The 27,549-nt window shown below is 38.6% G+C and overlaps 1 protein-coding gene across 5 annotated transcripts in view; it reads left to right on the forward strand.

Moving 5' to 3' along the window:
* The window catches only part of SFMBT1 (Scm like with four mbt domains 1), a 133,629-nt gene that overhangs the window by 86,386 nt on the left and 19,694 nt on the right, over nucleotides 1-27,549 (forward strand). For 4 of the 5 annotated variants that reach the window (XM_046673577.1, XM_046673567.1, XM_046673592.1 and 1 more), the window contains exons 4-13: nucleotides 246-486; nucleotides 9,045-9,133; nucleotides 11,359-11,605; nucleotides 12,279-12,373; nucleotides 12,863-12,964; nucleotides 14,222-14,372; nucleotides 16,444-16,526; nucleotides 21,614-21,740; nucleotides 22,998-23,111; nucleotides 25,502-25,544. In XM_046673577.1, the coding sequence (XP_046529533.1) occupies nucleotides 246-486; nucleotides 9,045-9,133; nucleotides 11,359-11,605; nucleotides 12,279-12,373; nucleotides 12,863-12,964; nucleotides 14,222-14,372; nucleotides 16,444-16,526; nucleotides 21,614-21,740; nucleotides 22,998-23,111; nucleotides 25,502-25,544 (1,292 nt within the window). The remainder of the gene's footprint in view (nucleotides 1-245; nucleotides 487-9,044; nucleotides 9,134-11,358; nucleotides 11,606-12,278; nucleotides 12,374-12,862; nucleotides 12,965-14,221; nucleotides 14,373-16,443; nucleotides 16,527-21,613; nucleotides 21,741-22,997; nucleotides 23,112-25,501; nucleotides 25,545-27,549) is intronic. The other variant, XM_046673601.1, reaches the window with a different exon arrangement.

The following is a 27,549-nucleotide window of genomic DNA, read 5'->3' on the forward strand; positions in this document are numbered from 1 at the left end:
TGCTTTGGTGAAAATATTGAGTTATATTAAAATTCCTTCAGAGTCAGATGGAACAGAGCAGCATTGCTATTCCCTGTTTTGTTTGGATCACTCCTGTGAGTTAGAATTGGAATTTCTCAGTTTTCCCTTGGGAAGATTTTATTGCATTTGGTGCTTCAGAATTGTAAGCCTTAACAAAGAACTTTGGCCAAAAAAATACTCATTTGAGATACTTGTCTGGTGGTTAATAACATTTTCTTGTTCAGGTGGACACTCGTTTGCAAAATGGATTTGCTCCTGGGATGAAACTGGAGGTGGTTGTGAAAACAGATCCTGAAACCTACTGGGTTGCCACAGTCATTACCACCTGTGAGCAGTTGCTCCTTCTCCGCTACGACGGCTATGGGGAGGACCGGAGAGCAGACTTCTGGTGTGACATTAGGAAAGCTGGCCTCTACCCCATTGGGTGGTGTGAGCAGAATAAGAAGACCCTTGAAGCCCCAGAAGGTAATAAAATACTTCTTATCCAGACATGATATGATATTGCTAGGAAAATTTGGGCTGTCCACAATCTTAAAGTTTTCAGTCTCCCAAGCACATGTGTTTTCCTAACTTCTGGGTTAGCGTTTTGAATGAAAATATTTATAAAGAACAAATTATAAATTATTTTCTGTCCTCCATAAGCCTCAGGTTTTTATGACACTCATAGGGAACATCAGTTGCTTATCCTGTATGATTGTGAGGCTCTCTGAGTTTGGGACTTGTAGGTTTGCTTGTCTTTAAGTACATTGGGCCAGATTGATTCTCTTTCTGATTTTGTTGTCCTCTCTCCTCTCACCCAGAAGTGATCTGGGGACTATGAACTCTTTAAATGAACCAAATGAAAGAGCCCTTCTGGGAGTAGAATTCTAGTTAAGCAAGACAGAGACAGTAGGACAAAAGAAAGAGAAGGGTTGCATAAAGGTGGAGAAAGGGAAGAGAGACTGTAGATTTAAGAAAATACCAGACATTATATGTTTTTCTTTCAACTTCTTATTTTGATATAATTTCAGATTTACAGAAAAGTTGCAAAAATAGTATAGAAGATTCTTGGAGACTTTTTGCCAAGTGTCCCCAGATGTTGACATTTTACTACATTTATTTTATCTTCCTCCCTCCCTCCTTCTCTTTCTGTCTTTCTCCTTTTCTCTCTCTCACACACACACATGCTTTTTTAATGAAGCATTTGAGAGTCAGTTGTAGACATGAAGCCCTTTTACTCATAAATACATAAATGTACTTCTGAAAACAGGGACATTCATGAGCACAGTAATAACAAAGTCAGGAAATTAACTTTGATGTAGTACTGTTATTTAATCTATAGACCTTATTCAGTTTTTACTAGTAATGTTTTTATAGTAAAAGAAAATCCCTGATCATGTGTTGCATTTACTTTTCGTGTCTCATAAGATTTCTTTAATCTGGAACAGTTCCTCAGGCTTTCTTGTCTTTCATGACTTTGACAGTTTTGAAAAGTACAGGCCAATTTTCCCAATAGTATTCATTATATCCCAGACCGAATAATGTTCTTTATGACCCATTTCTTTTCCTGGTCCAGGATTCAGTCCAGGATCACACACTGCATTTGGTTGTCATGTCTTTTTAGTTTCCTTAACCTTTCTTTGTCTTTCTTGGTCTTGACGTTTTTGAAGAGTACAAGCCAGTTATTCTTTAGTGTCCAACACTTTGAGTTTGTCTGATGTTTCCATAGGTTCGGGTAGGAAAAGTGCAGAAGTGACGCTGTGTCCTGTTGCATCATATCAGGAGATACATGCTGTTGGTTTGTCCTCTAACTGGTGATATTAACTTTCATCACTTGATTAAGTTGGTATATGCCAAGTTTTTCCACCATAAAATTACTTTTACCATTTTTTTTTTTTTGAGGAAGGTTAGCCCTGAGCTAACATCTGCCACCAATTTTCCTCTTTTTGCTGAGGAAGACTGGCCCTGAGCTAACATCCATGCCCATCTTCCTCTACTTTATATGTGGGACGCCTACCACAGCATGGCTTGAGAAGCAGTGCTCAGGTCCACACCTGGGATCCGAATGGGTGAACCCTGGGCTACCGAAGCAGAACATGTGAACCCAACCGCCATGCCACTGGGCTGGCCCTACTTTTACCATTTTTAATTAATAAGTATCTTGTGGGAAGATACTTTGAGGTTATGTAAATATCACATTACTCTTCAAACTGTCACCCACTATTTTTAGCATGCATTGGTAATTTTTATCTGAAACAATCATTACTCTAATGATTACTCAATGGTATTTTCTAATTCCTTCTACATTTCATAATTGACTTTTCACTACAGAAAGAACATTCCCTTTTCCCCCATTTGCACATATACATTTATGTATGTCTGTGTGTATTTATGTATGCATGTCAGTGTAGACTCATGATTCTTATTTTTATTCAATGGGTTATAATACTTCACTACCATTACTGATTTTGATGCTCAAATTGTCCGGGATTTGGCCATTGGGCACCCCTTCAAGCTGGCTAATGTGTCCTTTGTTATGTTCTCATCATTCTTTGAGTGTTTTCTTGTTTTTTGGCTCAAGAAATTTTTCCTTGCCTCAGCCCTGAAATCAGCCACTTTTCCAGGAAGTCCTGGGGGTTTTTTTTGGTGAAGAATGGTTTTTAGAGATGAAGTTATGGGTATTAGGGTCCTGAGGTGTCTGTGGGCTTATAGCTGGCTATTAACATTTTGTGAAAAAAAGTCTTAAGAGAAAGCTCTGGAGACATGATGCTACCTGGCACCATCTCATCTTAAGAGTATAGGAAAATTCATCTCATTTAAACATGAACAACAGAAAATAATTCCAGTTGAATCTCATACAAGATTATTATAACAAAAAAAGAGGAAAAAAGGTAGAATAAAATCCTTCTAGGGCAACATAACTACAAACGAGATGAACACTGTCAGACAAAAATATTTCTTTGATGTACTTAGGAGTTCTGTTAGCTTCATTTACATGTAATTCCAGCTCCTTCCCCAGGTTTGGGAAGTTCTTAGCTATTATTTCTTTGAACAAACTCTCTCTGCTCCTTTCTGCCTCTCTTCTCCCTGTGGAATACCTATAATCCTTATGTTGCAGTTTTTAATTGTCAGATATTTCTTGGAGAATTTCTTCATTTCTTTTTAGTCTTAGTTCTCTCTTCTCCTCCATATGAAGCATTTCTGTATATCTGTCCTCTGAATTACTAATTCTGTCCTCCATAATATCAGCTCTGTTTTTTTAAGGATTCCAGATTTTTCTTTATCTCATTCATTGTATTCTTCATCTCCAGCATTTCTGATTTTTTTTAATAGTTTCAATCTCTTTTGTGAAGAATTTCTTCTGTTCGTTAATCTTATTCCTGAGTTCATTGAACTTTCTGAGTTTTCTTGAACTCATTGAGTTTCTTTATGATAACTATTTTGAATTCTCTATCGTTTAGATTGTATATTTCTGGGGCTTCAGGATTGGTTTCTGGGTACTTAGCATTTTCCTTCTGGTCTGGAATGTTAATATAGTTCTTTATGCTGTTTGATGGGGTGGACTTTTGACATCGCGTAGTGGTAGTATCTGGTCACAGATTCCACCTGTCACCACTGGGAGGGTCGGGGCAGGAGCTGTGCTTTCTGAGCCTTCTGTGACCCTTGGCAGCTGTGCCTGTCCATTGGAAGCTGTGCTGACAGGGCCCATCTGCATTTGCCCCCTGTCTGCTGCTGCTTTACACACTTAGGTGCAGGTGCTGTGGCGGGGATCCCCTGCTCTGGCCGACTTCCTGAGCTTATGCACCAGGCAGGAGGAGGGGGAGGGACACCTTCTTTTGCATGTGCGGTTCCACATATTCCTGCTCTGCACTCATTATCTGGCCACCTGAGCTGCTTGGCTTGGTAGGGTGCTAAGCACCCTCACGATTGCTTAGCCTCCTCCATGTGGAGCTTTCCCACAGGCTGAGAGGCAACTCTGAGAATGAAAGTATTCCCATGGAGGGCTGCCTTTTCCTCCTTCTCCTCTCAGAGTCATCCACTGGCCGCCATGCGAGGTCCCACACCCTAGCTCGTTGCCCACTGCTGCTGGGGAAGGGAGAGGAGATCCACTTATGTATGGCGATGAATGGCTGCATGAATCTGTCAGATGTCTGTTGTGTTGTGTGAGTGTCTCTGTTGGTTTATGAATGTCCCTTTCATTGTATCTTAGGGGGGAGAGAATAAGGGAAGAGCTCACTTTGCCACGATGCTGACATCACTCCTCACAAAAACGTTTCAAAACAAGCTAAAATAAAGTAGGAACAATGATAGAAGCAATGAGAAAAAGTGTAAATAAATTTTATAAAAACTCTTAAATGAGATGATTGGAGAAAAAGAAGATTTGAAAAGAGAAAATGTAGAAGTTAAGCAAGAACTGGAAATAAAAAATACTAGAAAAGAAGATCAAGTTAAAATGATCACAGGAGGGGCTGGCCCCGTGGCCGAGTGGTTAAGTTCGCGCGCTCTGCTGCAGGCGGCCCAGTGTTTCGTTGGTTCGAATCCTGGGCACGGACGTGGCACTGCTCATCAAACCACGCTGAGGCAGCATCCCACATACCACAACTAGAAGAACCCACAAAGAAGAATATACAACTATGTACCGGGGGGCTTTGGGGAGAAAAAGGAAAAAATAAAATCTTTAAAAAAAAAAAAAAAATGAACACAGGAACGAATCAACCATGGATAATATCTGAAGAGAAATGAAAGATGAAAAAGAGGAGAAATTTTAAAATCCAAAAAGAAATGAAGAAACAAATAAAAGGACTTGGAAAAATAGTATAGATAGGTAAAAATGATTTAAGATACATAAAATAGAAATCCCTGAAAAAGATAACCAAAGCAATGACACACTAAAATACTATAAACTATAATTCAAGAAAACTTTACTGAAATAAAATAGGACTTGAAATATGTATTGAAAGGGCTCACTATGTATATGGGAAAATCAAATAAGAACAGCTACATCAAGGTGTATTCTAATGAAGCTATTGAACTTTAAAGCAAAAAATAATCCCGTGGTTATTTAGGCAAAAAGCTAAGTTTCTTGAAAAGGAAGGAAAACAAGATTGTCATCAGGCTAATTGACAACACTGCTTTCTGCCAAAAGATAATAGGATATCATATTTAAGAAATTCGGCGGAAGAAAATATGAGGCAAAGATTTTATGTCTTGCCAAACTGAACTTCAGGTGTAAAGGCCATATGCAAACTGTTATGAAGATGTAAGGATTCAGGTGATATTGTCCCCATGAGCCCTTCCTAAGAAAGCCACTTGAGAGTGAGCTTCAGAAAAACAAACAAATGGAGAAATATTAGCATAGAAAGTGTTAGTGAAACATTAAATATATTTATATGTAGCAGTAGAACTTAGAACTAAATGATGGTTTTAAGGGAGACAGTATAGTATATAATAGCTACACGTTCTCACAATGTAAATACAGTGTAACTAAAAAAAAATAGAGGACAACAGTGGGGAGAGCATGTGGATAATGGTATAAGCTTACTCATTGCCTTTTTTTTTTAACCAGCTTTATTGCCTAGTAATTTAGTTAATTGCCTTTTAAGTGTTAACTGGGAGTAAAAGGCTGTTAACTGTAATGACAAGAAGAGGAGAAAAAAGAGGCTATAGCTAACTTTAGTGTTGTTTATAGAAAAAAGAAATAGGAAATGGTCCAAAAATAGAGCTAAAAGTATTATATAGAGGTATTAGTATAAAGATAACCAGTAGAACAAAAACACAAACCTTTCTAAATGCCAAAAGATAGATTTTAAAAAGAAGAAGTTTGTGTTTAAATAAAATAGATCACATAGTGAAAGACTGTAGACACAAATAATTTATATAATATTTATCAGTACGATAGAATTGAGGCCAAACATTTTGGTAATATGAATAAATATTAAGGGACTTACTCTTGTTTTTTTTTTTTTGGCTTACTCTTCTATTAAAAGGAAAAAACTAGTTCAAGTTGGCTCACAAAACAAAACCCACTTCTGTGCTGTGTACAGGAGACATACCTAAATGGGGAGATTCTGAAAGGGTAAAGTTAGTAAAAGGATGGACAAAGATACATAGATGTATGGAAATAGAAAAGAAAGCAGGAGTCTCAGTCTTGATATCTGGCAGAGGTAGAATTCTGATCAGAAAGCATTACAAGAGACCAAGAATGGTACTTTATAATGGCAAGCTGCACTCAGTGGCAAAAAGAAATGGGGACCAACTACATCCAGCCAAGGAATGTTCTCTAGAATATCTTGTTGTATGAAAAAAGATAACTATGCAGAATGAGGGAGGAGGAGAACATAATGAATGTGTGTATGGGTATGTGAATTCTGTTTTTTTTTTTTTTTAAAGAATAAATTCATTTAAAAAAGTTACTTGTGGGGGCTGGCCTGGTGGCGTAGTGGTTAAGATTGCACCCTCTGCTTTGGCAGCCCAAGTTTTGTGGGTTTGGATCCTGGGCATGGACCTACATACCGCTTGTCAAGTGATGCTGTGGCAGCGTCCCAGAGACAAAGTGTAGGAATATTGGCACAGATATTAGCTCAGGGGTAATCTTCCTCACCAAAAAAAAACAAGTCACCTGTGGGTTAAGAACGAAATAGAGTGAAGGGGACAAGGATGATACAAGCTAGACTTTCTGAATGTACCTTCTTCTATAGATTTGAATTTTGAACCATGTAAATATTTTATATAACTATAAAGCAAAATTAAATTTTAAGAAAGCGATTCCTAAAAAACAAAAGCAAAATCTAACAAAGAAACCTATGTGTATGCAGCTTGTGGAGTAACTACCCAGAGAAGAACTATTTCAGTGACTTTAAAATACAGTGATTTAAATCTATGTTCCTAGTAGGGATATAACATAAAGACAAAAGAAAAATTGCAACAAAAAATCTTCAGCTTTTTTAGTATTGTTGGTGGTACAGTTGGTATTATTTTGCAATCATTATTTGTGTATTGTGGGATAAAGCAAATTAATAATTAAATGTGTAATTGAAAACTAGTATTTTTAGCACGAGATAAAGGAAAACAGAGCTTAAATAGATGAAGTTAAGTAAAAATACTATCTTCCTAAGTTTGTATCGGAAGTAGCAATGTGAACTCCTGATGTGATTTACCTTAAAAAAGAAAGAAAAGATATTTATTAGTTCTAGACACTGAAAAGGCCTAGAAACACTATCTCAGTAGCATTGAGCACCCTATGTATCCCAATTATGATCTCTAAATACCGTTTTCACTGAAGTAAATTGGGACTCCTTAGGAGAAGTCCAACAGCTCATTCCTGGGTAGGCAAACTACAAGATGAGCCTGGAACATCATTTCATACCAAAAGTAAAAAAGATACCAATGACCATTTATTAGGGTCATGTCAGAAGGACTTAGGAGCCAACATGAAGAGAATCCCTCTGATTGAAGATGGGACAGTTTGAGTGTCAATTGGACCATAGCTACAGTGGCCTGAAACATATGTGTGATTTAATCTGTAACTTTATAGTGAAGCTTTTAAACAAAATCCTCATTTCTTGCCTTAGGAGCATGCTGGGGAACCAGTTGATAATTTTGAAGGCTGGTAAATACAGAGAAAAAAGAGAAGCATGTATTTTGCCTTCTTTTTGTAAACTGTACCTCAGGGTAATCAAATAGTTGAAGAGAAATTTTTCTTTATAGAACTATTTTGGTTAGTAAACAAAGAAAGGAGGAAAGAATATCACCATTTTTAGCTCCTAATGAGTCATTGTCTCTATGTAGTGACCATTAAAAACTGCTAACATCGCAAGAAGAGACAACCAGACAGGATGTGCCTCTTCCTGGAAGGATACTACACTACTTATGAAGTATTCTTATTCTTGCCCTCTACCTGAAAAGAGTCAAATCTGAATTTGATCAAGCCTCTAGATCTAAACTGATTTATAGAAAATATAGAGGACAGTGGAACGACTGGTTACTATGGGGAGGCAACCAGTAAAACCAGAATCTGAAAAACTCTACACAGAGCAAAGGCTGAGTCTCCCAACAAATACGCTGTAAGAAAAAGTGTGTGTGGGGGGAATGTACAGATTATAAGAGATTTAGCTGATAGGTCAGCCATGCGCTATGTTTGGATCTCATTCAGATCCTGATTTGACCAAACAAATTGAAAAAAAAATTTTTGAGACATTTGGGGAAATTCAAACATGGACAGATATTTGATATTAAGGGATTGTTGTTAATTTTTTAAGATTGATTAACATTAAGATGTGATGTTATTGTGGTTATGTAAAAAGTTATTTTCTTTTAGAAATACACACTGAGATTATATTGGATGAAATAATGTGATATCAGGAATTGGTTTCTAAATAATCCATGGTTGGGTGGGAGTGGAGTGTATGAGGATATAGATTAGGTGTTAGCAACGTTTCTATAAAGGGCCAGATAATAAAATATTTTAGGCTTTATGGGCCATGCAGTCTCTGTCACAGCTGCTCAACTCTACCTTTGTAGTGTGAAAGCAGGCACAGACAGAATGTAAACAAGTGGGCTTGACTGTGTTCCAGTAAAACTTTATTTACACAAATAGACAGCAGGACAGATTTAGCCCACAGGTTATAGTTTGCTAACAACTCCTGGTCTAGATGGAAAGATTGACTATGAAGTGACAGTTGTTGAAGCTAAGGTACATGAGGATTCATTATATGATTTTCGCTAATTTTATATACGTTTGAAAATTTGCATAATAAAAAATGAAGTAGATACCTTTTGGATAAAATTATACTAACAAGGAGCTGGGCATATTCCCTTTGTTTTGTATACAGCTCTTCTTAAACTAACCAGGAAGTAGCTCTATCTAAGAGGATTTTTTCTTAAGATCCCAAAAAAGCAATATATTGGACTCTTAGGTATTAAAATGACAAATACACCTCTAAACTATTTTCACTGGTTTAGTTTCTCTGCATTCTTTTTGGTTTACTTTCTCTGTGTTCTGTGGCTCACATTATGAGTAATCACTCATTTATTCCCTCATCTAGGCATCAGAGATAAAATGTCTAATTGGGATGAGTTTCTGCGGCAGACCCTGATGGGAGCTTGTAGTCCTCCTGTTTCGCTGCTAGAGGGCGTGAGTATTGCTTGCAGAATCAGTATGGAAAACCCTTCTAATCTTCAGTGATATTTCCTGTCCAAGGAATCTTAAAGTTGTTTGCTCATTTACCACTCCAAGGCAAATAAGCATTGTTGCTATAGACACAGGCATGGTATTGGGAGGTTTAAACTTACCCTCAGAGGTTGCAAACTGGTGGCTTGCTCAGTGCCTAAAATGTTTTGAATTAGTTGGTAACACATAAAAATCTAGTTTTCCACATTTTTTCTAGAATTTTCAGATTCTTTTATGCAGTTGGAAAATGTGGCCTTTTTGGGCTCTGACTCTGGAACTGAGCAGGAGTTGACTCTACTTCAGGATAGGCATTTGTAACTCCCATACCAGGTGACTTGAGACCCCCATTTCTTTTGCTCAGAAGACACTGGACCTATATAGTCCTACCAGCTACTGTTTTCAGTAGTCCTTTTAAATTAATATAGCTTTTGAGCTTGGTAGTGAATACGGATTTCTTGTTTTTGTGAAATCAGTTTATTGGTTATGACGTTTCTAAGTTATATCTTGCCACTTTCTGTTATACCCATAACATTCTTTATGGCATATGTGGCAGTGTTTGAAGGTTCCAGTTTCTCTACATCCTTGCCAACACTTATTTTCTGTTTGGTTATAGCTATCCTAATGGATGTGAAATAGTATCTCATTTTGGTTTGCATTTCCTTAACAACTAATGATGCTGAGCATCATTTTATGGTCTTATTTGCCCTTTGGGTATCGTTTTTGGGGAAATGTCTTTGCCCATGTTTAAACTGGATTGTCTTTTTATTATTGAGGTATGAGTTCCTTATAAATTCTGGTTACAAGTCCAGATCAGATATATGATTTCCAAATATTTTCGCCAGTTCTGTGGATTGTCTTTTCACTTTCTTCACGATATCTTTTGCAGAACAAAAGATTTTCATTTTGATATAGTCCAGTTTATCTATTTTTTTCTTTTGTTGCTTCTTGCTTTTGGTGTTATATCCAAGAATGCTTTGCTTAACCCAAGATCATGAAGATTTACTCCTGTGTTTTCGCCTAAGTGTTTTATAGTTTTAGCTCTTGGGTTTACTTCTATGATCCATTCACATTCACATTCCCCTTTAAAGCTTAATTAGTGAACACTCTATTTCAAGCTAGTCTTTATGTTTTATACTCTGACTCATTTCATTATGCTTAGCTAGAGCGTGGCACATGGTAAACACTCAGTAAAATTTGAATGAATAAGCTAATGAATTAATAAATATCCTGCTCTACATTGCCCTTGATTCTGTTGTCCTAATCTTTAGCTGTGAGTATATTCCTCCATTTGTTCATATGTTCTTTTGCATATATATGAATATGTAAGTGTCACAGAGCAGTTCTTATTAGGAAAAAAAATGTAAGTTTGAATGTTAAGAAATGGTTAAGTGATAAATATTGGAATTGGCCTTCCTTTTTATTCTTTGTTGTAGCTTTTAATATATATCTAGATATTGAGAATTAAGCTTCCTTTTTATCAGTGTAATTAAAACATTTACTGTGTTCATAACATTATTGTGAAATGAGTAAAAAATCAGAAACAACTGAGATGCCATCACTGGATAAGAGGATAAATTACTGCCTGTTTATAGTACAGAATATCAATAAAACAGTTTAAAAGAATGAGGAAGATTTATATGTGCTATCATAGGAAGATTGCTATGATATATTAAGTGACAAACACAAATTGAAAAACAGTATACGTACTCTAATTTTTCAGAAAATACAAGAGAGACAGACAGACACATGTAGCTGTTGACTTGTGTGTGGGAAACCCAGTCTCAAGAGTGTATGCCAAACTGTTTATCATGATTCTTTCTTGTAGGTTGAATTGTGGGAGATTTTGACTTTTGTCATGTTTGACTTCTTTCTTTAATAATGATCATATTTGCTTTTACAGAGACTAAGTAATGATAATTTTTAAAAAATTCTTTCTAGGTGAGACTATATAGCATAGACCTAGAGGTAGAGATCTGTTAGAAGAGTTTTATTGCATTTTCTTTAAGATAAACATTTTCTTATCACCTAGAAATAATTCTAGAGAGACTTGTGTGATATTAGGCAATTCAGCGTCACTGGCTTTGAACAGGTAAAAATATAAAGGCTAGTTTGCCATCATTTAAAACTTGACTTTTAAAAATACTATGTTAACTTTTCTTATGTAATCATTTCACTGTTTTTACCTGCAGCTTCGTAATGGGAGGAATCCTTTAGATCTCATTGCTCCAGGATCCAGGCTAGAATGTCAAGCTTTCCGCGACTCTTTAAGCACTTGGATTGTTACTGTAGTAGAGAACATCGGGGGAAGGCTGAAGCTACGTTATAAAGGACTTGAAAGTTCCGACAATTTTGACCATTGGTTGTATTACTTGGATCCATTTCTTCATCACGTTGGTTGGGCTGCCCAACAGGGATATGAGCTTCAGCCCCCATTAGGTGAAGAGTAATAGAACGTTTTTCTTTTAACTGTTACATTCTTGTTATATTATGTTTTTATTAATGCATTATTCTGCATTTTACAAAAGTCTTTTTAGTTTGCATAATAGAGATACTGCAAAAAAAATATGGAGTTGTTAAATGCCTGTTTTTCTTTTGTTTTTATTTCTTTAGTAATTTGCTACACATATTGATGTAACTCGTAGATTTCTGTTCCAACTCATACTGACCCCTTACCAAAATTAAAGAAGAATTCTCTAGGCAACATTCAGATGGGTATAGGAGTAGGACAGGTCTTGAGTTCAGAGCAAATTGTTGATTAAAAGAAATTCAGTAATATTAAAACTAGAGTTACTGTTTAAATCAGTTTGCATTTATTATTACGTGTTCTAGTTTGGATGTTGCATTATATTGTTTTGTGGACTAGAGTAATTCTTAGGATCTTACTAAAGATATTTTCACCAGGCTTACTACCCAGGCTCTGAACAGAGGAGACAGAGTACTGAAGTTAAGGTGCAAGTTCTTTGAGTGAAGATGGTGTAAATGGGCTTAAACCCTTTTCTCTTCCCAGTGGAAAGTGACTTTTTTTTATGTTTATGTGAATGCTTTCAGAGCATTTTAAAGTGTGTAAGTTCTTTCATCATTTAAAGCATCCTGTCTTGTTTTACTAAAGTCATCAGACATCTGAAAAATGAAGCTGAGTGGCAAGAGATCTTGGCCAAAGTGAAAGAGGAGGAGGAAGAGCCATTGCCATCTTACTTATTTAAGGTAAAGACAAAATATGTGATAGACAGGTACTTATCTTTTCACAGCAGAGTAAAGTAAAATTTAGGGGAGGTGCACACAAGCGTAAGATAACCCCGTGATCAGGGCTCGCACTGTGATGTCCAAAGGAGGGAAGAAGTTTGAAGGCTGGAGTAATGATCATCTTTTTTTTCTTCTCACAGTAGTCTTGGTTTTCTCCCGAAGTTGTCTTAAAGCATTTTGAGTCTTTTCTTTTCCACTCTTAGCTATGTAGCCCAAATAAGCTTGTTTTTCCTCCAGATGGCCCTTGTGTTCCAAATGTAGAGAGGAGGAGTGCTTCCTATGTTTTTTTTCCTGTATAGTTTTTTCCAGGGAAGAAAATTATAGGACTATATTATTTACCAGAAGCTGGACAGTTCCATTATTTGAATTGAGTAGTATTCAGCTATATATGTGCATAAAATTAATATGAAAATACTATATCTTAATTCCCTCTTGGTGTTTGCATTTCAGGACAAACAAATGATTGGCACTCATTCATTCTCTGTAAATATGAAATTGGAAGCTGTGGACCCCTGGTCTCCTTTTGGGATTTCTCCTGCTACAGTTGTTAAGGTAAAATAGGGGCAGCTCTCTTGGTGAGAATTCCCATCAAGGTGACTGGTTTAGGAAATTGGTAGTGTTTTGATCTTCAGGCTCTACTAATCCAACCTTTTGTTTCTCCTAAGCTGTGAAGCTAGAATTAGTTCCGTGTGCATTTGTAATGTCCGGTTCTCTGAGGCCCATTCCTTTTTCAGAGCTTGGTTACCCCAGGCAACCAAACCTGGGTGCCCTGAGTAGTAGGGTGCACTTTCCTTGGGGGCAGGCCTAGCTGTACGTGACTAGAGGAGATTTAATCGGCAGGTAGGTCGTGGTATGTGAAAAGTATGGAGGCCAGCAGTGCCAGCCAGGTGCAGGACTTGTTGAGTGAGGAGATATATGTGGGGAGCAGGTGATGAGTGTCACAGGATCTGCTGTAAGATCGCTCCAGCCATGGATTCCAGATTCAGACTTTAGTCTTTTGGAAGACTGACAAAAGTAACCATACTGGTCAGGTTGTCAAGGCCCAGTTACTCAGTTACTACAACTGAGGAGGAAGGGAGAAGATTCAGCTTAGGAATAGAGCAGAAGCCCATTTACTGACAGTAGAACCAAAGGTCAGGTTCAACTAGAGAAATAGTTGCTTGGGTGCTGAATCATCTGACCTGTTGAGATTTAAGTTTTCCTTACCTTGAAAGATTATTCTTAGAACAAGGAGGGATTCTGTACCTGCACTGGGGTCAGAAGGCCCTGTCTGGAGTCTGAAGGGCTGTGTGGGGTGGTAAGGAGCCACAGGAGGTTCATAAAACCTTCTCTTTTAGCATTTGAAACTGGGCTAGGATCTGAAAATCTAATATACGAGTGTAGTTGACTCCTCACTAAGCCTAAACTAAATTTTGTGTCGAGTCCAAATTCTTGGATTTGAACCCAGGTTCTGCATCTTCCTGGCTGTGTACCATGGGGCAAGTTGTTTAGCCTCCTTTTAAACTCAGTTTCCCTATCTGCAAAATGGGGTTGATAATGGTACCTACTTCATTAGGTTGTTAGGAAGATTAAAACTGAATTAATGCATGAAAAGCATTTGATTAAAAGAGTGCCTGACACAGAAGTAACATTTATTGAGTGCTTAGCATTATTGTTAATGCCTGCTGTGGCTTTGAAGTTTTGTAACGTTTGGCTTTGCCAAGGAAGTGACGTTTTTTTTGTGTGTGTGTGTGTGTGTGTGCGTATGTGTATGTGTATACATACCCATAAAACCATTTGTCTATTTTATCTGTTAAATTGTGTGTACAGGTTTTTGATGAGAAGTACTTCCTGGTAGAAATGGATGATTTGCGACCAGAGAATCAAGCACAGCGATGTTTTGTGTGTCATGTCGACAGTCCTGGTATTTTCCCCGTGCAGTGGAGTCTGAAGAATGGTTTACACATCAGCCCCCCTCCTGGTGTGTATTCATTCTTTTCTGAATTATTCATTGGGAACTTTTTCTTGAAATTAGATTTATCAGATGGCATTACCTGGATCTTTTGTCCCTCTCTCTCCTCTTGCTCCAGCCTGTCTTTAACATTTTTGGGCCTCAAGATAAGTGTAAATGAAGGCCTAGATTCCATATATTTACATATTTGAAATTTATAAATTAAACTAAAAAACTATTAGAGTATGTTCTGTCCTCCTACACTGACAAATATATCTTCATAACAACCTGGGATTCCATGCAGGTTCATTAGTTCAGTCCATCTTAGATTTATTAGGAGGTCACAGAGTCGCGGGAGTAGGATGCACAGTGAGTGTTGGGAGCTAGCTTAAGAGAAGAAACATTAGAGTCAGAGCTAGGAGGGAGATTATTGATGATGTTTAGGTTTTTGGGCCTCATCTTGAAAGGAGACTCTTTGGACTTCAGAGGGAGGTTTATGGTCAAGAGTAGGACTCAGAGAGGCTGTACTTAGGAAAGTAGCAGCTCATTTTTCTGGTGTTTGTAACTTTGCAAAATCTAATCTTTGACCCTTTAATCAAGACTCTTGAATATGACTTAGTTGAGCTTGACTGAAATTTTTGATGTTTTTTAACTTAGAGTATCTGGAAGTGGCAATGTTTATCTGATTTTTATATCAGCAAATCAGATTATTTGATTGGCAGTCTATGTATCCTTTCTTAGTTGGCTTTTGGTAAAGCATAGCTTCACTTTCTAAATGGTGACTACTGAAACACTGGGCTGGAAGTGCTCTTTTGTGTTAACCAAAGTCATAAATTCAGAACCTTTTGCCATCCGTTCAGCCTTCATTCATCCAACAGACATTTATGGAATGTTTGCTATGAGCCAGGCAGTGGGCTTGTCACTGGGGAGACAAAAGTGAGTACAACAACTCCTTCAAGGAGTGAATAGGGAAAAACAGTAACAGCCTCCCATGTTCTCCTCCATCAGTGAACAGAGAGTGGAAATGCCTGCCTGGTGGAGATGTTGATGGGGGACAACCTACTTGAGGAAGTTCTTGCTTTGCAGACAGGCTCTGGACATCCTGGGTTCTTTATCCTGCCTGCTGCCTTTATGAGAAAAGGAAAAAGCAATGAAAAATATCAGAGCTTTCAACATTGTCATAGACAACTCAACTGTCTTTGTAAATAGAAGGAAAGCAGTGGATTATGTAATTGAAAATGGCAGATGCTTTACTGTGAGGGAGTTGAAGTGGAGGCAGAGGGAGAACATGGTGTCAGTCTGAGTTGGGCAGATGAGGTGATTGCAGGGGCTGTTTGACTGTAGGATGGCATAGTCTTGAGTAGCCTGCTCTGTGCCTGTGAGATATTAAGCTCTCTGGAGCAGAAAGCAGCTCAGATACAGCAGGGAAGTTGGGCCCAGTCCAACTTCTTGCACACAGACGGTGCAGTCAGGGCATCAGATTGTAGAGGCTTCAACTAAGAACCTTGGTAGACTTAAGTGGGGTGTTAAACTCAACTTTTCTTCTGAAATGAATTCATGATTCAGCTTATAAGAGCATTGAGATTCTGTAGGACATAAATCTGAAAACAGTGCTGAGAGTATTGTTTCTTGGTAGCTAAGCTTGTTTAAGGAAATAGCTTTATGAAAGAAAAAAACGTCTTCACTGATTAAATAGCACTGTAGATTATTTGGTGTATCTTTTCTTTTAGAGCCTAAGTCATAATAGAATTGATACTAAGCCTCGATTTGTTGGTACAAATCAAATCCAGTCATAACTGTCTTAAATTCTTTTGGTAAATTGCCAGTAATCAATCATATAAAATCTCTCTCAAAAGAAATGCCTAGTTTGAAACTTGAAAGTTCTAAGATTTATCCAGAGAATTTTATTGTAGTGTTATAGTTTGACCAGAGTTGCTCTGTTTTATGAAATTAATAATGCTTTGGATTTATTGGGTGCCTTTTCTAAAATGATCAAGTCCTCACATTAGCAAAATGAGAAGTTGTGGGCAGACACCTAGCAGAATGGTAAAGCCAGGCAGGCAGGTGCCGTTTGAATCATTGTTCTTGTCTCCCTCCCTAGGCTACCCGAGCCAGGACTTTGATTGGGCCGACTACCTCAAACAGTGTGGTGCTGAAGCTGCTCCCCAGAGGTGCTTCCCTCCGGTGAGAACCCTGCCCCCTCATGGCCACGGACTGGGGACTGCTGTGCTTCCCGTGCTTTTCCGGTTTTTGCTCTGAAGTCAGTTCTCTCATTCAACCCAAATAAGCAGCTTGTTGATTGTAATAAAATGTTCAAAGGAAAAAATCATTTACTGCAGAGTTAATTTGTTAACTTAATTAGTTTTTTTTTTTTAAGATTGGCGCCTGAGCTAACAACTATGGCCAATCTTTTTTTTTTTTTCCACTTTATCTCCCCAAATCCCCCCTGGAACATAGTTGTATATCTTAGTTGCAGGTCCTTCTAGTTGTGGCATGTGGGACACCGCCTCAATGTGGCCTGATGAGGGATGCCATGTCTGCGCCCCAGGATCTGAACCAGCGAAACTCTGGGCCGCCGAAGCAGAGTGCATGAACTTAACCACTTGGCCATGGGGCCAGCCCCTTAATTAGTGTTTTTTTTTTTTTTTTAAAGATTTTATTTTTTCCTTTTTCTCTCCACAAGCCCCCCAGTACATAGTTGTGTATTCTTCGTTGTGGGTTCTTCTAGTTGTGGCATGTGGGACGCTGCCTCAGTGTGGTCTGATGAGCAGTGCCATGTCCGCGCCCAGGATTCGAACCAACGAAACACTGGGCCACCTGCAGCAGAGCGCGCGAACTTAACCACTCGGCCACGGGGCCAGCCCCGCCCCTTAATTAGTTTTTAAAGTTTTTCAGTTTTATTTTTTATTAGCTGAAATCATGTGAATTTAAAATTTTAGTTCGTAATTATTTTTGCTGGTTCAGTAATATGAAAAAGTGTTCAAATATTAAGTGGGGAAAAAATGTTAAGGTTATTTAAAAATACTTCTGTCAAAATAATACCTGCACATTGTTTACAAAGCCAAACAGCAGTAAAGGCTTAGAACATAAAACACCTGTTCCCTGCCCTGTCACTTTCCATGGCCTCCCTGCCCAGAAGTAGTCACTTCCTCTTCTCCTCACTGTTATTCTGATGTTTATACTTCTCGTTTTCAAAATAATATGCTGCTGTCTTTTGAGTCATTAATTTTAGACATGTCTATTGGTTCTGTGTTATGGTAAATGAACATTTAGCTATTTTACATTACCTTTTTCCTCTGTTCCCCACCTCTTCTTCCTATTAGAGTTATATTATAATTTTTGGGTAAATCTGAATTGAGTATTTATCATTTGCATTCAGTTCTTCACAGCTGAACACTGCAGTATTTTATGACTGTTTCCTTTTTTAATTTGTCCTCAAGTTAATAATTGCCTTGTTTTTCATAGCCCAATTTTCTTTGTTTCCATAACTAGTTCTTCCCACACCTTCCAGTAGCCTCTCATAAATATTTCCACAAAGGCAATCACATCAGGTAATCTGTCATTTCTCCTCCCCACTCCACCTTCATGAAACTTACAGTGTATTTGGGGAGTGGGGGAGTCAAACAGTATATTCAGAAGTTCTCTTGTCTGACTCTGTCAGGCAGATTAGTGGGTTAATTGAAAGTCAGGTAAATCAGAATCATCTTTTGATGAAACAGTCTATTTTAATTTAAGATGTTTAACTATGCATTCATTTGCTGATCTTTTGGTAAGGCATTTCCTTTGTGTGTGGATTGTCAACTTGTGTTCCCTCAAGTTTTTTCTTGCATAAGTTACACTTAACATATACCCTGTCATTTTCAGTAGAATGAGAACTTGGATACTTTGAAACAATATGAGTGCAGAATCCTTCTCAATTTTTAATTATCTTTTCTTTTCCCTCATCCTTTTATACTTGTCTTGCCCACACGTGTTTTGACAGCAGTTTTTCCAGTGATTCATATTTATTATTCTTAATAGCAGCGTAGTTTTATGTTGGTGTGTGGTAGGGGAAGGCAGCTGTCTCACTGATAAGAGCTAAGGGGGGCCAAGAATGGTCTCTGAAACCAACCACTTCTGCAGGTGTCTAAAGTTCCACCAAAGAGCATGATGCTCTGGCTACATCTACCTTGAAGATAGGCCCTGAGTGAGATGATTATGGAGACCACAAGCACCAGTGCCCTTGTGCCTGAGTCATAGTCCTGTTTTTGGAGCCAGTTGAATCCCTATGGCATTTCCCAGAAGTCTCTTTGATCCAGCTAGGCCTGTGTAGATTATTTTCTAGTTCAGATCATTTCTTTGTATATTAAGGTAGAAGGGTTAAAATAGAAGATGTTCCCTAGCCATGTTTTCTTTTCCTCATGTCCATGACCACTCAGATACGCTGATGTAGGATTTCTAATATTCTTCTTAGAGACATCCCTCTTAGCACCCTCTGTTCTCTCTACCTAGATGCGTTGCTCTCTAGGCGTGCTGCGTAGTTTTAATCCTGGAAACTGCCCTTCATTGTCATCCAAGGAATTGCTTTTCCCCTTTCTTGAGATTTGAGATCCTTGTTCTGTATATCTCATGGCCTCCTCTTTCTTGGTTTATTCTTTATTTTGACAGAACCCATCTTTCAATAGCTTCCTGAAATGGAATGCTAGGGAGGTAAATTTTTGTTGTCTTTGCATATTTGAAAATGTCTTCATTCTACTAACTTGATTGATAGTTTGGCTCAATGTGGAATTTTAGGTTGGAAGTTATTTTACTTGAGAATTTTGAGAACATTATTCAGTTATTTTCTGTCTTCCAGTACTGCTGTTGAGACGTTGAAAACCATTCTTATTCTTGATGTTTCATAGATGATGTGCCTTTTACTCCATCCCTGGAAGGTTATAGAATCTGTTTGTCACCACGTTTCACAGAGACCAGCCGTGGTGTAGCCTGTCTTCATCCGCGAGCTGGGTGCTCAGTGGGCATGCTCTGTCCGGACACTCTGCCTCTCTGTGCTTGGAAGCTCCCTTGAATCTCTTCTTCGATTTCCTCCCTTCCATGTTCTTTCTCCTCTTTGTCTGGAACTCCTTTTATTTGTATGTTGGCCCTCTGGATCAGACCTCTACTTTTCTTACCTTTTTTCTCCTGTTTCCTATTTCTTCCTCTTTTTGCTTTGCTTGTAGGAAGATTTCCTAAACTTTACCTTTCAACCCTTCTTTTGAGTTTTTTGTTGTTGTTATTTTGTTTTTTAAGGAAGATTAGTCCTGAGCTAACATCTGCAGCCAATCCTCATCTTTTTTTGGCTGAAGAAGACTGGCCCTGAGCTAACATCCATGCCCATCTTCCTCTATTTTATATGAGACACCTGCCACAGCATGGCTTGACAAGCAATGTGTAGGTCCACACCTGGGATCTGAACTGGTGAACCCTGGGCTGCCAAAGCAGAACGTGCGAACTTAACTGCTGCGCCACCGGGCTGGCCCCAATTCTTCTAAGTTTTTAGTAGCATGGTTTTGATTTTCCAGAACTGTGTCTGTTCTCTGAGTATTTATTTATTTATTTATTTACTTGAGGAGATTGGCCCTGAGCTAACATTTGTTGCCAATCTTCCTCTTTTTTTTTTCCCCTCCCCAAAGCCCTGGTAGATAGTTGTGTACCCTAGTTGTAGGTCATTCTAGTTCCTCTGTGTGGGATGCCACCATACCATGGCTTGATGAGCGGTGCATAGGTCCATGCCCAGGATCTGAACCTGCAAACCTGGGCTGCTGAAGCAGTGCATGCAAACTTACCCACTTGGCAGTGGGGCCAGCCCCTCTGAGTATTTATTTTTAACAGCATACTATTCTTTATTTAAGGATGCAGTAGTTTTTCTTTCACTCAGGATGTAAATTACCCCTCCCTCTTTGGAGGTGTTCTTCTTATGTAGTCTGTTTTCTCCAACTTGCTTGTTTTTGTCTGTTTTGGTCTCTAGCTTTCCTATCTTTAGATGTCTGGTAATGCTTTCTTATTTGCTTATATTTAAGAATGGGGAATGAAAGAAAAAGCTGATTGGACGCTCTTGAGTATGTGGTTGAGGCTTGTCAACCTTGAACTGCCCTAAGGTGGGGGACCTGGCTGGCCATTTACTGGGGACACCTAAATCCATATCTTTATGTGTTTCTCTTTGTTCTTGTCATATTACCACAAGAAGTCCCTTGCCTGGAGGGTAGAGGCAAGGGTTGGACCTCTCAGCGTGCCGCATGCTAACCCCTATTCTGGGCACTGCCTGCATGCCCTCAACAGTTCCTATGTCCTCCTGCCCAGGGATCTTGTGTTTTGCCCTCTCTGGAGAATAAATCTCATCTGCTGTAGCGGAGGGGGGAGAGACAGTTGCCTTGGGGTGTGGAGTAGAGGAGCTGATGGCATGACCTAAAGGCTTCTTAAATGTTTTCAACAGATCTTTTTATTTTGACTATTTCTCCTCTATCTCCAGTTGCCTAGTACTTGGTGCTGCCAGTTTTTGGATTGCTTCACTGTCAGCTTAGATTTGTTTACCTTTCTTTAATCTGCTAAGTTAGTTCTAGACGTTATTTCTAAATTTTAGCTTATGAAGTGTTGTCATTGTCTCCTCTCCTGTTATATCCATCCTAGTTAGTTTATGTCTGGGGAAAAAAACACTGTAGTTGGTGAATTGTCAGACTGGAGAGAGAAAAATTAAATACAGAAGTTCAGTTCTCCATTTGGCCCAGAAGCTGCAAATTTTTAAAACATATCTTTTAAACAACCCTTTCCCCTTATTCATAAGCATTATTTATCCCGACGGCCTTTTAGGATACACATAGAAGAAGGAACCAGGAGTTCTTGTGTGATAGGGCCCTTTATAGGAGGGGAAGTGAACCAGCTAGTGGTTGAGAGCTGCTTGGTTCAGGGCACAGAGCCTTAAGTCGTTTATTTTATTGAAACCTCATAATAACCCAGTGAGATAGGTGTTCTTGACATCACCTGACAGGTGAGGAAACAGAGGCAAAAAGAGGTTACACAGTTTGGGCAAAGTCACAGAGGTAGCAGTAATACAGGTGTATCTAACCTCAGAAACCATACTGCCTATAACACCAAGAGAGGCAGACTTTTTCCTTTGCTTCATTGAGAAACAAAGCAAAATATAGCTTGAAATAAAGTGTTACTCTAGGATTAAATATTACTTGGAGAAGGTCTCTCAAATGATGACATGAGTTAATATTGAGTAGGCATTTAGATTTGATTCGTTTATTTTCTAGTCAATTTGTGAGCATGAATTTAAGGAGAACATGAAGCTTGAGGCCGTGAACCCTCTTCTTCCCGAAGAAGTGTGTGTTGCCACCATTACTGCTGTGAGAGGCTCATATCTGTGGCTCCAGCTGGAGGGTGAGTTCCAGTTCTCTGAGGAGCCTTCTCTGCTTTTCCTGTTGACGCCTGTAATGTGCCTTGTTAAACTGAATCGATTAGCTAAATAGGCATCTTGTTCAGAGACTTCTAATTTGTAATGCAAGGTTCTAAGCCAAAAGTTTATCTTTCTGTCTGACTTTCAAATTTTAGGAAATGAGTATGAAGAAAGAGCCTTCAGGAGAGACTCCCCTATTTTTTTGAAGGGGAAAGTATAAGTCAAATAGTATATATTTTGTTGTGACCAAAATAACATGAGCATGAGCATTAACATCTAGCTTATTCAAGAGATAATATTTTGGTTGCTCCCAACAAATAGAACCAAAAAGTATGTTAAATAGAAAAGATATACTAGAAGTAATATTCAGTGAATGGACAGGTTTGTGGGTGGAGAGCACCCTGGGAATACTCAGTGCTACAGTTACTGTATGTGGCCTGGCTGCCAAATGGTCAGACTCCGTACCTGCTGTTCCTGATTTGCAGAATTGGCATTTAATGCAGATGTCAAGGACAGTATTGAATACAGACTTTTACATAACCCCTGCTGAGCAACTTGCCTACGTCACTTGCTGATTTGAATTCACTGGACTACCTTCCGGCCTGTTCCTGAGTACCAGAACTAATGTTCTCATTGAGTAGAACTGTCATTTTTGCTTTTGCTTTCCAGTTATTTCATGGAACTGACCATATTTGTCAACCGTCTGACGAAAAACCTGGTAGTTCCAGTTGCTTATTTGCTGTTCTGTACCTAAGGGCTGCCCTGTATATTCGCTACCTGCTTTGGTCTTTATACGGTTATGCATGGGGGACGGTTTAGTTTTTTCTTTTTTTTTTGTTTTGAGGAAGATTAGCCCTGAGCTAACATCTGCCACCAATCCTCCTCTTTTTGCTGAGGAAGACTGGGCCTAAGCTAACATCTGTGCCCATCTTCCTCTACTTTATATGGGACGCCTGCCACAGTATGGCTTGCCAAGCAGTGCATAGGTCCGCACCTGGGATCCAAACTGGTGAATCCCGGGCTGCCAAAGCAGAACATGTGCACTTAACCACTGCGCCACCAGGCTGGCCCCTAGTTTTTCTTCTTAACGTTTGTCACACATGAAAAGTTTAACTTCTGTGTAAAAGGAACTTCCTTAAGAGACTTTGTGTCTGTATAATTGCAGCAGTAGAACTTTTTCTAGGAAGTAGTTTATGAAGAAGGCTATTTAAAGGTCTAAAACATTTTTTCAATCTGAACAGGTTCTAAGAAGCCCATACCTGAATGTATTGTAAGTGTGGAATCCATGGATATATTTCCTTTGGGCTGGTGTGAAACCAATGGCCATCCGCTCAGCGCTCCTCGCCGAGCACGAGGTAGCTGTCTATTTCTGTGTCAAAGGTTTGATTGTTAAATAATCTGTCATGTGGCTCCTACCAATTAGTAGTCTGGACATTTTAGAGAAAAACAAAATCATGTTATAGTAATCTTTTCCTGCCTAGAAAATCACTTATTGCAACAAACATTTATTACTTTACTGTTTCTTTGAGTCAGGAATCTGGGCACAATTTAGCTGGGTCCTGTGGATCCAAGTGTCTCACAGCCTACAGTCAAGGTGTCAGCCAGGGCTCTAATTATCTCAAAACCCAACTGGGAGAGGATCTGCTCCCAAGGTGACTCATGATTGTTGGCAAGAATTCATTTCCTTGTGGGCTGTTGGACTGAGGACCTCAGTTCCCTGCTGGCTGTTGGTTTGAGGCTTCCCTCAGTTTCTTGCCATGTGGGTCTCTTCATAGGGGAACCCACAGCATGGCAGTTGGTTTCCATCAGATCCAGCAAGGGAGAGAGTAAGAGAGGTTAAGCAAGATGGACGTTAGAGTGTTTTTGTAACCTAATCTTAAAAGTGACAACTCTCTCACCCCTTTTAAAAACAGCTTTATTGAGATATTGTTTATATAACATAAAATTTACTCTTTTAAAGTATACAGTTCAGTGTTTTTTACCATATTCACAGAGTTGTGCAACTATCACCACAGTCAATTTGAGAACATTTTCATAATCTCAAAAAGACACCTCCTACCCCTTAGCAATCAACTCTCCATCTCCCGCCCCTCAGTCCTAGGCAACTGCTACTTTACTTTCCATCTCTGTAGATTTGCCTATTCTGGACATCTCCTGTAAATGGAATCATACAATATGTGGTCTTTTGTGGCTGGCTTCTTTTACTTAGCGTAATGTTTTCAGAGTTCATCCATGTTGTAGCAAGTATGAGTACTTCATTCCCTTGTATTTCTGAATAAGATCCCATTGTATGGATACCACGTTTTGTGTATCCATGCGTCAGTTGATGGACATTTGGATTGTTTCCATTCTCCACCTATTATGAATAATGCTGCTATGAACATTTGTGTACAGATTTTTATGTAGACATGTTTTCATTTCTCTTGAGTATATAACTGTGTGTTTAACAGTTAGAGGGACTGCCAGACTGTTTTCCAGCTGCACCGTTTTACATCCCCACCAGCAATGTACGAGGGTTCCACCTTCTTCACATTCTTCCCAACACTTGCTAATTTCTGGGGGTTTTTGGTTTGTTTATTTTTTGGAGTTTTCTTTTGGAGGGGTAGGTAATAGCCATCCTGGTGAGTGTGGGGTGGTATCTTACTGTGGTCTTGATTTTCATTTCCCTAGTGGTAGTTATATTGAGCATCTTTTCATGTGCTTATTGACTGTTGGTGTATTTTCTTCAGAGAAATGTCTATTCAAGTCCAATGCCCTTGTTTTTTTTGAGGAAGATTAGCCCTAATTAGAGCTAATTCTGCCACCAATCCTCCTCTTTTTTGCTGAGAAAGATTGGTCCTGAGCTAACATCTGTACCCATCTTCCTCTACTTTGTATGTGGGATGCCTGCCACAGCATGGCTTGATAAGCGGTGCATAGGTCCACATCTGGGATCTGAACTGGTGAACCCTGGGCTGCCAAAGCAGAGCACACAAACCCCACCGCTGCATCACCAGGCTGGCCCCAGGCTTTGCCCATTTTTTAATTGGGTTTTTTTGTTGTTGTTGAGTTGTAGGATTTTATTGTATATTCTAGATATTAATCCCTTATCAGATAGATGATTTGAAAATATTTTTCCCATTCTGTGGGTTGCCTTTTCTGTCCCTTGATAGTGTCCTTTGATGCACAAAAGTTGTTTTTTGTTCATGTAGTCCAGTTTATCTATATTTTCTTTTGATGCCTGTGCTTTTGGTGTCATATCCAAGAAATTGCCAAATTCAATGTCATGAAGATTTTCCTCTATGTTTTCTTCCCCTAATAGTTTTATAGTTTTAGCTCTTATGTTTAGGTCTTTGGTTTATTTTGAATTAATTTTTGTATATTGTGTAGGGTAAAGGTCTACCTTCATTAATGTGCATATTCAGTTTTCCCAGTGCTATTAAGAAGCGTGTACTTTCCCCATTGAATGGTCTTGGCACCCTTGTTAAAATCAGTTTTTCTTTTGAATATCTATTCCTGCTTAGAAAATATTTATAGGAGTTGATTGATGAGAGAACCTTGAAAATACTATGTTTGATCTTTGTATAAAGACTCCTACCCAGAAAATGTGCCTTAGTCTAGATGCTTAGACATATCAGCACTTATTTATAGTACTTGCCAGTTAAATATATACAGAACTAGGTTTTAAATATATGCTAATGTTAGCTTAGTACATATAACTTTATCTTTTTATTTTCCTTCACATGTATATTTTTTTTTCTTACAGTATTCAAGCAGAGGAAAATTGCAGTGGTTCAACCAGAAAAACAGTAAGTAAGATAACAGTATTTTGAACAGTTGACATTTAAAAGTTAGAATCTCTAGAAGAAGAAATAACTATTTCAGAGGGTATATATCCTCATTTATTTTCTCAGAAGAAAGCGTATAACCTTTAATTCAGCTTTTTATAGTTTACATACTTTTTCTTAGAGTACCATAGGCATTTTCAAAATGGCATTAAATGCACAAGGGTAAAAGGCATCCTCAGGATGTTCCCTAAATTGAGTTTTCTTTGGCTTTTAGAGCCTCAAGTCATTTGAATAAGAGAAGAAATAGAGTCTCTATGCTATTATTTGTTAAATAAGAGTAAAAATTATAAATTAGGATATGATTTGTCGCAGTGAAAAAAAACCTGAGGTAGAAGACAACTCCAAGAAAAGGCACTCAAAGGGGTGCTTTGGTGTTCCATTAAGAAACCCTTTGCACCGTACCTTGATACACAGCTTTTGAGAAGTGATTAATTAGTGGTGCCTTAAAAATACAAGAGTTTCTGTGCACTTGTGGGTTTTTTTGGTTTTTTGATTGACATCATAATAGTTTATAACATTGTGAAATTTCAGTTGTATGTTATTAATTGCTATTGACTAGATAAATGTTCCCCTTTACTCCTTATGCCCGAGCCCAACCCCTTTCCCCTCTTGTAACCCTAATCTTTTCTCTTTGTCCATGTGTTTGTCATGAGTGAAATCATGTGGTGTTTGTCTTTCTCTGGCTTATTTCGCTTAACATCATACCCTCAAGGTCCATCCATGTTGTTGCAAATGGGATGAGTTTTTTTTTGTGGTGGAGTAGTAGTCCATTGTATGTATATACCACATCTTCTTGGTCCATTCATCAGTCAATGTGCACTAGGGTTGCTTCCACATCTTGGCTATTGTGAATAATGCTGCAGTGAACATAGGGGTGCATAAGTGTCTTTGAATTGTTGATTTCAAGTTCTTTGGATAGATACCCAGTAGTGGGATAGCTGAGTCGTATGATATTTCTATTTTTAATTTTTTGATAAATCTCCGTACTGTTTTCTGTAGTGGCTGCACTAGTTTGCATTCCCACCAGCAGTGCATGAGGGTTCCCTTTTCTCCACATCCTGTCCAACATGTGTTATTTTTTGTCTTGGTTGTCGATGAAAATAATCCATAGCCAATCTATAAATGAAAATTTGGGAGAGTTTATTCTGAGCTGAAATGTGAGGACCATGGCCCGGGGCCTTTCTTCCCGAAGGAAGAAAGGGCACCAAAGAAGAGGGGTGCACAGAGTGGTTATATACCCCCAGAGAGGATGTTTCACATAGGATTGAAATGTCCCTTTTACAATAGTTGTGAAACTGCTCTGTCGGCACAGGGATTAATGGAAATAGCAGGTAGGTCTTCTGTCTCAGTGAACACAGCAGGGTGGCAGTCTGTTGTCTCGAGCTGGGTGGTCAAAGGTGAGTGCAGCAATCAGTTCCTAGCCTAAGGAAAGATGCTTATCCCTAAGGAAATGCCAATGTCAGGGGAAGTTGCACCTTCATCTCAAGGGCCTTTGTTCTGGCTATAGGAAATGTCTAAGCAGATATGCAATGCATGCTCAATAGCCACAGTCAGGCCCTTTTGGAAAAAACAAAGTCAGGCCGAATTAGGTTTATACCAAATGGCTTCCTCATATACTCCAATATATCCTATTGCTTGCCATTTTTATTTGTCATGGTGATTATAGCCATTCTAATGGCTGTAAGGTGATATCTCCTTGTAGTTTTGATTTGCATTTCCCTGATGATTAGTGACGTTGAACATCTTTTCATGTGCCTATTAGCCATCTGTATATCTTCTTTGAAGAAATGTCTGTTCATATCTCTGCCCATTTTTTGATCATGTTGTTTGTTTTTTTGTTGTTGAGTTGTGTGAATTTTTTATATATTTTGGAGATTAACCCCTTGTCAGATAGGTGATTTGCAAATATTTTCTTCCAGTTGGTGGGTTGTCTTTTCGTTTTGTTCCTGGTTTTCTTTGCCTTGTA

This window comes from Equus quagga, chromosome 1 (assembly GCF_021613505.1).
Source record: "Equus quagga isolate Etosha38 chromosome 1, UCLA_HA_Equagga_1.0, whole genome shotgun sequence".
Classification (NCBI taxonomy): domain Eukaryota; kingdom Metazoa; phylum Chordata; class Mammalia; order Perissodactyla; family Equidae; genus Equus; species Equus quagga.